Source organism: Euleptes europaea, chromosome 15 (assembly GCF_029931775.1).
Source record: "Euleptes europaea isolate rEulEur1 chromosome 15, rEulEur1.hap1, whole genome shotgun sequence".
Classification (NCBI taxonomy): domain Eukaryota; kingdom Metazoa; phylum Chordata; class Lepidosauria; order Squamata; family Sphaerodactylidae; genus Euleptes; species Euleptes europaea.
Genome location: NC_079326.1, coordinates 37,889,434 through 37,903,695, shown reverse-complemented (window position 1 = coordinate 37,903,695; position 14,262 = coordinate 37,889,434). Strand labels below are relative to the sequence as shown.

General features: G+C 43.1%; 1 protein-coding gene across 1 annotated transcript in view; it reads right to left on the bottom strand.

The window, feature by feature from the left end:
• The window catches only part of LOC130487835 (collagen alpha-1(XXVIII) chain-like), a 44,914-nt gene extending 36,907 nt beyond the window's left edge, over positions 1-8,007 (bottom strand). Inside the window, exons 1-6 of the mRNA XM_056861378.1 lie at positions 7,851-8,007; positions 5,046-5,614; positions 3,685-3,705; positions 2,312-2,371; positions 942-995; positions 154-198 (exon numbers count right to left, since the gene is read on the bottom strand). Of these exons, the coding sequence (XP_056717356.1) occupies positions 154-198; positions 942-995; positions 2,312-2,371; positions 3,685-3,705; positions 5,046-5,614; positions 7,851-8,007 (906 nt within the window). The remainder of the gene's footprint in view (positions 1-153; positions 199-941; positions 996-2,311; positions 2,372-3,684; positions 3,706-5,045; positions 5,615-7,850) is intronic.
• Between the last annotated feature and the right edge of the window lie 6,255 nt (positions 8,008-14,262).

Genomic DNA, 14,262 nt, shown 5'->3' with positions numbered 1-14,262 from the left:
GGCATAGTACCTTGGCCACTAAGGTATTGCTTAAATTGAGCCATATACTTTTTGGTTGGGTGTAATTGGCACAAACTATGTGTGTTTACATACCCTAGGTACTTCCCCTCCCAAATAGAAGAATGCAGAATAGGAAAGAAAAACAAGTATTACCTCTGTCCCATCTCTTCCTGGAATTCCATTTAAGCCCGGCTCTCCCTAGAAACATTGCAATGTTAAACCTTCAAACCTTCTGAAGTTGAGTGAAAATTTTGCCTTGTACATAATTTGAGTTAGCGGGGTTGAACTCTATATTACTAGAAAAAAAGGGCAGAGGGAGACAGAACATTTGGACCAACTTAGTATCGCGGTCAAAATTAATTTTGAAGATGATACTAGGTTCCATTTATAAACTTTATAAACTTGTAATATGATTTTCATGCAGTGTCGCTTCTATGCTCTCAGGGCCAAACTACATGATGTTGGGGTTCCATAACTGGATTCTTCCACATGTAATTTAGTGGCAAAAGGCAGCCACAGATCCCCCAATATGGATAAGGACTGCGGTGCTAGGGAATGAAGTTTTAATTCCCTTCTCCCCATGGCTTGTTTAACTGATCAAAAATTACTATACATCCTGGTAAAACAGGCACCCATGATTCTCTTTTCCCCACTTCCCCCCACCCCCCAAATTGAGACTAAAAGCAGCCTGAGGAAACATTTTCAGTCAGGGAAATGGCACAAGGAAAGGATTTAATCACCCTCTTCTTCAGTACACCAGCCCAATCTATATCAACCTCCTGTCCCTCTCAACTACTTTTTGTAGTAAGTGGTTTGGGGTCTCCAGTGAGGTGTTCACAGGTAGTTTGGTCTTCAAGTGATTGAACATACTTTTATTTCAACACTCTTCCTTCCAAATTATTAATTTGAACACTTTAATCCAATTTCATATGTCATATTACCTTCACTCCTTTTGGCCCGGTAGCTCCATCATCACCAGGGCGACCCTTTTTACCCTGAAAACAGCAAAACAATGAGGGAAAGTTAGGGAATTACCCTACAATCTTCATTGTATCTGTGCATTACATATATGGGCTTTCCAAAACCAGCGAGAAACTGAGGGAGCAAGGATGTGGGGGGGCAGCCATCAGCAATTATGACATTACCTTCAGGAAAACCCAGAAGTGATATCAATCCTCTCTAGGAATATCTGGAGACTCCATGGTTTTACCATAGAATCTCCAGTGATTCATAGAATGATGCAATGTCACGTCCGGGTTTCACCAGAAGCAATGTCATGCAATAGGACTGATGGCCATTTTTATGTTCTTTTTCTCAGATCAGTGGTGCCTTTAGAGGAACCTTCTTATTGTCAGTTACGTCAAGGAATTATCCTACTTTCGAACTTCACTGCAATGGGACTTTAATGCTTTTATATTTTTATTATTTAGGGAAAAGTAGATGACGTGACCAGGAAGAAATATAAATGCCAAAGTTCAAAAGATGCTTATGGCACATCTGAAACTTAAGTCTTGCTTCAGGTGGATTTGTCATAAAAATGTAAAACTTTATTTGGCTAGAATACCCTTCTCTATCCTTCCTGGCCATTAGTGGGTGCCATTTTCAGATTTCTGCTAGACGAGAAGATCGCTTTCAAGAACATTCCCCCCCCCCTTTTATAATCTTCCTTTTAAAGCTAGCATGGACTTCTTCTAAAGCAAGAAAAGCAAGAAGGAACATGTTTGGCAGAGAATAAATGTGTCTTTGTTTGGAAAGGTTATACTTTAAAAATACTTAGAGGCTGTGTTTTAAGGTACAATATTTTATTGTAAAACAAGCTTGCTCCAGTTCCTTCTGGCTGCAGTATGTCAACTGCAAGCCGAGCCTGATCTTCGCACACTAACCTGGCAATCTGCCACTGAATTCTACAGGACTGTCTCCCAAGCAAGTATGCAGCCATATTGCCCAAGGCTATGCCGGTTTACTTTGCACTAAATCCCACATTGTTCACTGAGGGGAGGTTTTTGGGGCAGAGCCTGAGGAGGGCGGGGTTTGGGGAGGGAAGGGATGCCACAGACTTCAATGGCAAAGAGGGACCTGGCAACCCTAGTAGGAGTACAATGTGATGGGTCTACACTAGGAAAAACTGTAGACCCCACAGTAGGAAAGGAAAAACTAGCAAAAATGTCCCCTCCCTCTTGTGCAAACGGAAGCTCTTTTCCACTTGCAGCAATGGATCCTGGCCATCATCTACAAATATGAGTTTTATTAAATAGCAGTGGCTAATTAACAACTCTGTACCAATAGAAAAATTAGTAAAACTGCAACTTACAGCAGGGCCAGGTAGACCCCTTTCTCCTTTTTCACAGTTACATATGGGAGGCTGGGGACACTTGAAAGAAAGAAAAAACAACCCAGACAAATTAATCAGGTTTATATAGCCAGGAAGACTGACTTCTCTTTTATTTTTACATTAGAACGTAAGAAGAGCCATGCTGGATCAGACCAAAGGCCCATCAAGTCGAGCACTCTGATCACCAAGAGTTTCTTATATTTTATTGTTTATATACAACTATGCAATATAATACTCTGGGAAGAGTTTGCTATCATTAACACAAAGTTACCAACATAATTCATTTCCAGAAATTGTTTCATGATTACAGTACAACCCTAAGAAGAGTTATATCACTGACTTCAATGGACTTGGGCTCAGACCTTTTGCTTTGTTTTGTCATCAAGTCACACATCTGACTTATGGTGACCCCTGGTGGGGTTTTCAAGGCAAGAGAAGTTCAGAGGTGGTTTGCCATTGCCTTCCTCTGCATCACACCCCTGGTATTCCTTGCAGGTCTCCCATCCAAATACTAGGCTGCCTAGTATTTGGATGGGAGACCTGCAAGGAATACCAGGGGTGTGACGCAGAGGCAGGCAATGGCAAACCGGATTTACGCATAAGCTAAACAAGCTATAGCTTAGGGCCCCACTCTCTTGGGGGCCCCAAAAAAAATTTAATGGAAAAAAACCCCTGGATGTACATTTCCAAAATATAAGATAAAAAACAAATAAAATACAACCTACATACAGCAACAGGGTTTCGTGTTGTGTAGGCTCCTATGATGTAAGTAATGGGCCCTGCCTGCTAGCCTGCTCCCTAAAATATTACCATATAGCATATATTCAACACAAAAAAACAATGACAAATTGTTGCTGACAAAGGACAGCTGGACATATAAAGGGCCCCATTACCTTCAATAGCTTAGGGCCTCATCAAACCTAAATCCGGTCCTGACTAGGCAGGGTCGAACCTGCTTAGCTTCTGAGATCTGATGTGATCAGGCTAGCCTGGGATATCCAGGGCAGGGTCAAACTACACATCATAATTAGTAATGCTAATTATGTATGGTTTCAACTGACTGACTGAAGCAGACATGTCAGGTGTGAGGGAACTCACTGCCCATGTGTGCTGGGTCGCAGTTCAGACCAGGACCATGGCAAAAGGGGAGAAGGGTCTTTAGCATTCCCGCAGTGCCATTTTCCTGACCTGACTCAGTACCTGTGCAGCCACTGAATGGGGGCAAGTAGTGTCCTTCTGGGACTGTTTTGGGGGAGGAATATGGGGGGGGGGGAGGCTGAACCCCCTCTCCCAAACTGTAGTTCCAATCTTCTAAAACAAAAAGAGGAATATTGTACACAAATAATACTTACCCCTTCTTCTGCCAGATGTTTCTGTGGGGACAGATATTTCAAACAAAATTAGTACTGTTGTAGGCAAAACAGCATTGTGTAAGGTCACAGGGTTGAAACAATAAGAGCACTGCCATCTGTTTTAATGGTCAAAAACGGTATGTCTTTAGAGCTGTATAAGAGATGGAAATCAATAAGAAGACCTTCAAAGCTTCAAATGTGTACCACTAGCTGTTATGTACCAAGCCTCTAAGAGGAGACAAGACCATAAAATCAAGCCTCTACCCTAGGCCTTTCTATCCAACAGTGCAATCCTGGACAGAGTTACAGAGTTAGCTTCTAAGCCCATTGTAATTCTGTTAGGATTGCTCTGAAAATAGCTCTCTTTTTTTGCCGTCAAGTCACATCTGAGTTATGGCAACCCCTGGTGGGGTTTTCAAGGCAAGAGAAGTTCAGAGGTAGTTTGTCATTGCCTGACTCCATGTCACGCCCCTGGTATTCCTTGGAGGTCTCCCATCCAAGTACTTGCCAGGGTCGACCCTGCTTAGTTTCTGAAATCTGACGTGATCAGGCTAGCCTGGGTACTCAAATCACTTGACTAAGCATGAATTGAAATAAAAGGGCATGTGAAAGTCAGCACTTCTCTAGCACTGCACTGAAGGGGTGGTTGGGTAGATAATTACCAAAGACAATAAAAAAACTAATAAAGATTTTAAAAAGAAGTTCAGTAATTAGCTCAGACTTCTCTTCATCCTGCTTGGAAAAGACATATGGCAGCCCCCTAATCACATTCTTCATAGAAAGCAGAATGGCAATGAATTAATTGCTAAGGAGAACTATCATGTATACCAAACACTGAGCTTTGGAAGTAGAAGGGCAGAAGTACAATCTCCAAAAAAGAGAATAAATTAGGAACACTAAATGAAGAACATTATTATTACACACAAGTTTTTAAATAAGGTATTGAAAAACTTTAAAAAACATTTAAAAAAAGGAACGTCAGGTTTTAGGGGCGGAGCCTGAGGAGGGTGAGGTTTGGGCAGGGGAGGGACTTCAATGCCATAGAGTCCAATTGCAAAAGCGGCCATTTTCTCCAGGTGAACTGATCTCTGTCAGCTGCAGATCAGTTGTAATAGCAGGAGATCTCCGGCTAGTACCTGGAGGTTGGCAACCCTAGCACCACTGATTATGAGTTTGCTGTCTGGGCCCTGTGCTTTTAGGTGCATCAGTAACAACAACAAAACAACATACAACAACAAGATACAATGTGATAATAATTATACAGTAGTTATTTTAATGCAAGGTGTACACAGTATGCTTATGTACCGTAAGTGTTGTATATACTTTATATAGCCGCTACTGAAAATTTTGTCTCTCCCTACCATTTCATTGAGAATTCTTTCCACAATTCCTTTCTCTTGCAGATTGAAGACAAACCTGGATGCAGGAACACTGGCCAGAAGCCGGAGCTTGGCAGCATTGGCCACCTCCTCAGCCACTCTGGTCATCCCCACCGTGAAGAACACGATACCTTGATGTTTAGCATCAGCAGTAGCTGAAAAAATATCTGGGTTTCTTGGATGGTCCACTCCATCTGTCAACAGCACAGCGACTTTCACACTACCATGGGTCCCTTCCGTCATGTACAGTTGTGTGAGGTTGGTGATTGCGTAGGTCGTGTAGGTCCCATGCCCTATGTAAGTTATAGGAGCGATGCGGGTTTTAAAAGCATCCGGGCCCTTCCAGTCTCTGAAAGTTTGCTCTATGAGAACAGTGCTGCTGTACTGGAGTAAGGCTATCCTCCAACTGAGGGTACGTCCAGAGGTGAGCTGTAGTCCTTTCATTCTGTCCACAATCTCCAAGACAAAGGTTTTCTGCTGTTCGTGATTGAAGTTCTTAGCACTCTCTGAACTGTCCAGGAGGAAAGCCATTTCCAGAATGCAGTCCTCATCTAGAAATAACATATTGTCAATCACTGTGTGTAAAGTGCCGTCAAGTCGCAGCCAATTTATGATGACCCAGTAGGGTTTTCAAGGCAAGAGACTAACAGAAGTGGTTTGCCATTGCTGTCCTCTGCATAAGGGTAAAGGTCCCCTATGCAAGCACCGGGTCATTCCTGACCCATGGAGTGACGTCACATCCCGACGTTACTAGGCAGACTTTTGTTTTACGGGGTGGTTTGCCAGTGCCTTCCCCAGTCATCTTCCCTTTACCCCCAGCAAGCTGGGTACTCATTTTACCAACCTCAGAAGGATGGAAGGCTGAGTCAACCTTGAGCCGGCTACCTGAAACCCTTCCGTTGGGATCGAACTCAGGTCGTGAGCAGAGCTTGGACTGCAGTACTGCAGCTTACCATTCTGCGCCATGGGGCTGCTGTCCTCTGCATAGTAACCCTATTATTCCTTGGTGGTCTCCCATCCAAGAAGTAATCTTGGCCGACCCTGCTTAGCTTCTGAGATCTGATGAGATCAGGCTAGCCTGGACCATCCAGGTCAGGGCAAAGACGTCATTAGTTACATCAAATTAGTGCCATGATGTTAAGACGGCTAGGTGGGCAACTGGGGTTAGGGTTCAGAGCTGGTTCTGGGTTTTAAAAGGGCCTGGGCAGAGAGTGCCCAGGGGCCCCCTCTCCTCCCTTGCCCCCACAGTACTCCCCACTTGCACCTCCCTGCCCACCTGCCTGTGCGTTTGCACTCTATGAAGGCACAGAGGTTACAGGGGAAAGTTAAGAGACAAGGTGGGGGAAAGAGTCACTTTTCTGGTACAGAACTATTCAATGCCATAGAAATGCTGATGAATCTGGCCAGGAGAAGACAATGGGCAGCCTGAGATATAGGGTTCCAGGAGGCCAAGGTAAGAGTGGACCTTTAGGCAGACAGAAAGAGGAGGAGTCTGCCCAGGGAGGGGGCAAAGTACAGTATAAAATATTGTAGGTTGATGAAGAAAGAGACATTTTACACACATCCAGGAGGAGGAAGGAGTTCATCTTAGCTCCAGAAAGCACCCATGAGCTCATGGTCCTGAGAAAACAAAGGATGATCCCTGAATACCAGAACTAAGGTAATGAATGGACTTAAAAATTGCAATTTAAAGAATTAGCCTATTTTTTATTACAATCTTAGAAGATCAGGACATGCCAGGGACAGAGGATATGCATTTAATCACCATTTCTTTTACTCTTGATCTGTCTGTTGTGTTTACCTATGCAGTGTCTGCTTTTAATTTACTTATTAAACTTCTTTTCATTTTAAATGCGGTCATTCCAATCTCTTTGAACCACATCGAGGCCCCATTTGGTCTATGTTTACCAGGAACAGGAGGAGAGAGACCTAAAAGTATGTTAGGGTTTTTAAGTAAGGTATCCAGCTCCAGGTTGGGAAATACCTGGAGATTTTGGGGGTGGAGCCTGAGGAGGGCAGGGTTTGGGGAGAGGAGGGACTTCAATGGGGTATGATGTCCCACAGAGTCCACCATCCAAAGCAGCCATTTTCTCCAGGCGAACTGATCTCTGTCACCTGGAGATCAGTTGTAATCCCAGGAGATCTCCAGCCACCATCTGGAGGTTGGGCAAAGTAACAGTACTTTGCTCTAGTATAAAACACGAATCAAATATGAATATGTGAGAGTGTTAGACACACGATTTACTAGCGTAACAACAACCAACACAAACAGTGAATAGTGCAAAACACAAATACAATATGTACATTCAACAAAACAGGTAAGATGAAACACAAAGTCCTGATGGAGATGCAAAGTTGCTGTAAGTATTTTCCTGCAATTATTCCTTATTTCTTCTTGTTACAGGTATCTCCAAATATTTAACAATATTAAATTGGACCGATACTGATGTTTCTATATGATATGCTGGCCAAGATTTTAAAAACCCAGTGGGTGTTAAAGATGCACATAGTCAGAGATAAACCATCTTCAGTGAGATAACTATTTAAAAAATTGTGTTGTATGGAAAAAAACCCAAGAGCACTGTATCAATTCACTTGGACTTCCTCTAGTTTGGCATACCGACTACATAATAAAATGGGACAAAACCCAGTAGTAATCCTTAAGGTAAGCATGTGCACATGTTCTAGAATAGCCTTCCTATTTCTAAGCAATTCACTTCCCCAAAGTGAAAAAAAAAGAAAAAAGCAGAGATTATAGTTCAAAAGCATCTGTTAAAATACAGTCACCTTGGTCGCTTGAGCTGGGGTATTTTTCTACTGCATTTGATAGGAAAGATTTGGGCTTCTGTTTTTTCGCTGCATTTCTTTTTTCTTCGTTGGTGTTTTGCGCCAAAAAAAGATGATGATCAGCCAGGAACAAAAGCCACCATAATCTGGAGAACATGGTACACTTTGGCCAAAAGACACAAGAAAAGGGGATTATAAAAAGATTGCAAAGTGAACAAGAAAAGACAAATCTCCTTAGTTACCATCTCAGCCCAAAATATGAGTGCATATAAAGCAGTAATTCAACAATCTTACAGTAAAACATAACCCAGTTATCCAAAGTTTCCTGTTTTCACTTGCATTGAGACCACAGCATGCAATGATGGTTTCGGCAGAATTCCATATGGTTAAAATTTTATAACAAATTTTCTGAACCACATTTTGTTTTCCAAGGGGAGCAAAAACAACTTAGATGGGGGTTATTTAATTTTCTACTCATACAAGGCTACAGATTGCAAGCCTGTAGGCTGGGTTTGTTCTTTTTAAATCCATTGCTATACAGCATCTTTGAAGGACTTTATAAAAAATAATAATTACACCAATCCTGCAAAGTAGATTAGGCTAATAAATAGTAATTTGCTTGAATAGTAACCGAACATATATTTGAATTCCTAGTCTAGATAGTTCAATATTCTTGTCACTATATTGTACCCCATGCTACTTCCAGAATACTCTAAGCAGTAAAAAAAAACCTCATAGAAGGGTCTATGGTGGTTTGAAAGGCAGATGGGCAAATCTGCCAGCGTGGTGCAGTGGTTAAGAGCGGTGGTTTGGAGCGGTGGACTAGGATCTGCAGAACCGGGTTGGTTTCTTCACTCCTCCACATGAAGCCAGCTGGGTGACCTTGGACTAGTCACAGCTCTCTTAGAGCTCTCTCAGCCCCAACTACCTCACAGAATGTCTGTTGTGGGGAGGGGAAGGGAAGGTGATTGTGAGCCAATTTGAGACTCCTTAAAAGGTAGAGAAAGTCAGCATATAAAAACCAACTCTTCTTCTTCTTCTTCATCTGTACAGCTGTCCTTGCTTGTTTCCCATAAAGTGAGGTCGCAGACTAGTTGAAACTTGCATCACTACTACAACCAGGTATATAATCTGGTTGCCTAATTAGAACAGCAAATTAATTTATAATACCTTGTCTATGGACAGCTCCCAGCAATGTTTGGTAACAGCATTACTAGCCTTTTACTGAATACATGCTCAGTAGTTGTATGCCAGCCATCGTAATGATAGGTTTAACCTAAGGACATTGTTCCTAAAAATGGATGCTGTGTGATCCAGCACAAATTACATTCATATAAGGTATATCAACAAATATCTTTGCCTCTGCCCTTCAGCTGCAGTATTACAGCTTTCCATTGCTGGCTGCATGTGTACTTTGTATTTTCTTTTCCACTTCACGGTGGGATCCACGTGTTGAGAGTTTCTCTGGGAGTTGCTGTGCTAAATCTCCAGCCTCAGCCAAACCAGTCATATGAGGACCGTTAACAGTGATAAAAACCACTGGACACATAAATCAGTGTCAGGTCTTTTGTGTATCTGATCTGGGTGGGGGAAAAATGATTCACTACAGAAATCCAGCTCCCAAATAAACACAGCTATGCCTCTAAAAGCCCTATCTTCGTTCCCATGTGGCTTACTCTCACACGTAGCATTAGAGCAGGGGGAGAAAAGCATCCTTACCTCTGGAATGAACAGTGAACGCTGTCCCTGGGAGAAGGAACGTCTGCCTGATGTTCCTGCCTTGGCTGTTCCCAGCTAGAAATATCCCCTCGCTCTAGAAGTGAAGAGAGGAGGGGGACTTTGAGGGGGAACAGTACGAGAGATGAAAGTGTGAACAAAGAAAACGGGCCACTCCCCCAACCCTGTAGACCCACCCAAAGCTACATCCCACCCCCAACACAAATTCACTGCCTGACACATTTTTGGGCTGGAGCTAAGTAAACGTGCGATGTTTCATAGGCTATATATTTCCCCAGGGTTACTTTTGTTTAACTTGGCGGGGTGGTGGTGGTGGATTGCATTGTGTGCTTTCAGCCTGGAGCTTTTATTTCTTTTATTTTATTTACTTCATTTATACCCACACCTTTTCCCCCAGTGGAGTCCCAAAGATGCGTATATCATTCTGTTTTTTACATTACCCTGTGATGTAGGATAGCTTAAGAGGTCATTTAGTGACCCTTCCACGGGAGAGTGGAGATTCAGGCCTGGGCCAGTGTGGTGTAGTGGTTAAGAGTGGTGGGTTCTGATCTGGCGAACCAGGTTTGATTCCCCACTTCTGCACACGAGCGGCGGAGGCTAATCTGGTGAACTGGATTTGTTTCCCCACTCCTACACATGAAGCCAGCTGGGTGACCTTGGGCTAGTCACACTCTCTCAGCCCCACCTACCTGACAGGGTGTCTGTTGTGGGGAGGGGAAGGGAAGGTGATTGTGGGCCAGTTTGATTCTTCCTTAAGTGGTAAAAAAAGTCAGCATGTGAAAACCAACTCTTCTCCCAGATTTTAGTCCAACTCTCTACCTACTACACCACACTGGCTGTAAGACACAAAAATCTTGGGGAAAGAAGGGCTGAAGTCTGATGAACGAGCGGGAATGTTGAACCAGTTGAACTGGGTGTGTGTTTTTCCAAAGGCATTTTCTGAAAACTGACATTGGTCAGTTCTCAGCAGAAATGCTACAGTTGTCATATAATACGTGAGATGGGACTCCCAGGGCTTTAAATTACCTCTGAGAAGGAACCGTTGTGGAAAGTTCAGCTTAATGATATCACTTAATATTTGTGTAGCGCTTTTGAGTTAAGCACCTCACACATTTTGTAGGTCAGTACTATTGTCCTTGCATGGCAGAGAGGGAACGATGGCTGAGAGAAAGTGGATTGCATATGGTTAACAAGTAAATTCCTGGCAGAGGCAACTAGTGATTTGTGATAATAATCCCTTAACCATTATTCTACAATGCAGAATCTACACCATAGAAGACAGGCAAACAACTGAGCATCACATCACATGTTCCCAATTGGCAATTTCATTCTTCCCAACAGGGTCTACTGTTGGAATACCCCTAGTGTATGGCACATTCGGCACCAATCTGGACTAGAACCCTTTCAGTGGCTGCCACATGCCAATGGGGGTTACTGCACTTGTATTCCCAGCGATGTATTAAGAGTTTGAAAATGTTATAAAAAATACTGTTCGCACTTTCTATGTATTCCCACCGATGTATTAAGAGTTTGAAAACGTTATAAAAAATACTGTTCGCACTTTGTTTGGCCCCTTTAGCTGTGAAGACGTCTTCCAACCATTTATAAGCCGTGGTATCCAAAAAACCCTTTTAAAGTGATGTTTTTTATAACATTTTCAAACTCTTAATACATTGCTGGGAATACAAAGTCTGGAACAGAAGAGGTCAGGAGAGCTCTTAAGCTCCTGGCTTTCTGGTGAGGCTGCCATACAGAGCTATTCCAGAGAGCTTTGGAGGCTGCATGAGCCTGGAGGGAGGGGGATATGATTATTCTCTCCAATTCATGCCTTCAAATGAAGTTCACAGATAATTTATTTTTGTGTGCGCACGAATTCTTACCTGCTAGGCATTTCTGTTATTAACTAGTGATATTTTCCCTGTGGACAAGATTTCATTTTGCCCAACTGTGTTCCTGCCTGGACAGCTTAGTGGGTTCTTGTAAGCTTTATAGCTGAATGCATACGATACATGACAGCATTCTAGCTAGAATTCCTGGTATGTGACACGCTGCATTCTATACTGGGCATTTCGAGACTTGTAGCTGTCTGAAACTATAATACACCTGAAGTATGCTTTAAGGTAAGTGTTGAAGAAAGGGAAAACCATACATAATTTTGAGGGTTTTTTGAAGTTACTCTGAAAAGGAGGAGGAGGAGGAAGAGGAAGAAGAGTTGTTTTTATATGCCGACATTCTCTACCTTTTAAGGAGAATCAAACCGGTTTACAATCTCCTTCTCTTCCCCTCCCCACAACAGATATCTTGTGAGGTCGGTGGGCTGAGAGAGTTTGAAAAGAACTGTGATAAGTTCAATGAAAAATGTGATAAGAACTGCGATGTGTGGCTTCATATGTAGGAGTGGGGAAACAACCAGGTTCACCAGATTAGCATGCTCCGCTTAGGTGGAGGAGTGGGGAATCAAACCCGGTTCTTCAGATTAGAGTCCACCACTCTTAACCACTCCACCATGGTGGAGGTTCCCCCCCCCCAAATTAAAAGTTAATAACAAAAGATTATGATAATGATTAAATGTAATAGGCAAAAGGTAGGCAAGAGGACAGCTGTTTCCAGCTGTGCTGCCACAGAACAACTGTTCAAGGTAAAACATGATAAAACAAGCAGCATAATATAATTCAAGATTAAGAATACCCAGCATTAAAAACCCACTCACAGCATAAAGTATTAAGCAGCTTGAAATGAATCTTTTAGCGTAGCGGTTAAAGTGTCTGACTAGGACCTGGTAGACTTCAGGTTCGAATCCCCCCTTTGCCATGGAAGCTTGCTGGGGAATCTTGGGTCAGTCACACACCCTTAGCTTAACCTACCTCACAGGATTGTTGTGAGGATAAAACAGAGGAGAGGAGAATGATGGAAAGCTCTTTGATGCCCATTGGGGAGAAAGGCGGGATATAAACAGAGTAAATAATAATAAAACAGTTTTCAGGCTAGGAGCAGGCTATAATAACTATGTTAAAAGGTCGACCCCTTAATTAAAAGACAGGGTAAAAAGAAATATTTGGACCCGACATCTAAAAGAGACTATGGTCGGCGCCAGATAGGATTGCCAACGACCCGGATAAAAATTGTCCTGCCCCATTAATAGAGGTTCAGGGAGATGGTAATTACCAGGTGATGTTACTTATCTCCATGCCATGAAAAACTACAACTGTCTGTTTCCACATATTAAGCCTCTATTAACGAGGCAGGGTATCTGCCTCATCATCAAAATGCTACCTTCGGCAGCTACATTCCCAACATACTGGCTATAGTTCCTGTAGCTAATACAGTGATAGTCGATAGTCGGAAGAGACCTGGGCCCTGTGGGATCTAACCCGCAGGGCTTGTAAAACAGAGATGTTCTGCCAGGCCTATGGTTAGGGCAGCGTTACATCTTGAGTCTGGCCTCCTTACCTCCCTTATTCCTTCCCCCTTGGTCCTTCTTTCCTCCCTTCACATGAAGCTGCCTTATACTCAGTCAGACCCTCGGTCCATCAAAGTCAGTATTGTCTACTCAGACCAACAGCGGCTCTCCAGGGTCTCAGGCAGAGGTCTTTCCCATCACCTACTTGCCTAGTCCCTTTAACTGGAGATGCCGGGGTAGGGTGGCCAACCTCCAGGTACTAGTTGGAGATCTGCTATTACAACTGATCTCCAGCCGATAGAGGTCAGTTCCCCTGGGGAAAATGGCCGCTTTGGCAATTGGACTCTATGGCATTGAAGTCCCTCCCCTCCCCAAACCCCACCCTCCTCAGGCTCTGCTGTGGGATGTGTAAGATTTTAATTAATTTAATTCTAGCATATTAGAAAAATGTTATTTTTCTATTATATTTGTAAGCTGTGGTTATTTATATAAGTCAGTAGAAAATAGTCCTGTCTAACTTAAACTGAACAAAGCAGGTGATCTTTCGTATCTGGTACAGGATATCACCAAATAACAGATGAGATCATATACATGTGACCACAAAATGAGATCAGAGTTAGGGTGGATTTGAGAGGAGGAGATATTCAAATCCTCTTAGAACAAAGAACTCTGGAAAAGTATAAATATGAGGACTAGGCGGAGTCTGTTAGGAAACTTTCACTTTTGAACCCGAAAAGGGCTGAAATGTTTTCCTCTTTTGCCTGGCAAAATAAAAAAAGCTTTTTTCTCCCTTTGCTTCTTAAACCTGGCGTCGTCTCTACTTTGTGATAATAAATCTGGTCACAGAGGAGAGTGTATATTTACATCCAACAGATTTATGGCACCCCAGATGGGACATCTGGTTGTCAATTGCTCACAGATGACGGGTGTCGAAGTTTTGTAGGACAGGTGCACCCGGCGATTTCGCTGGTCCTCAAGCTTGGCAGACACAGCATCTGGGGGTGAGTGCAATTGCAGAGTCCCACTTTTAAACCGACCCAGGAGAAGCAACGGGCTGGAGGTAAGGAACCGCGGAAAGGAATTACGGGACCTTAATGGTGGGGCAGATCTTAGAGGTAAGCCCTTCTAAGAGGAGAAGGCAGAAGCAACGCCACCATGGATAAGGGGCTCAGTGGGACGCCACTGAGTTGGAATGGTAACGGGGGCTGTAACAGAGGGTTCAGCCAATGGTATTTTATTGTCAGTGTGAAAAGCAATAGCCAGGGATTGTGGAAT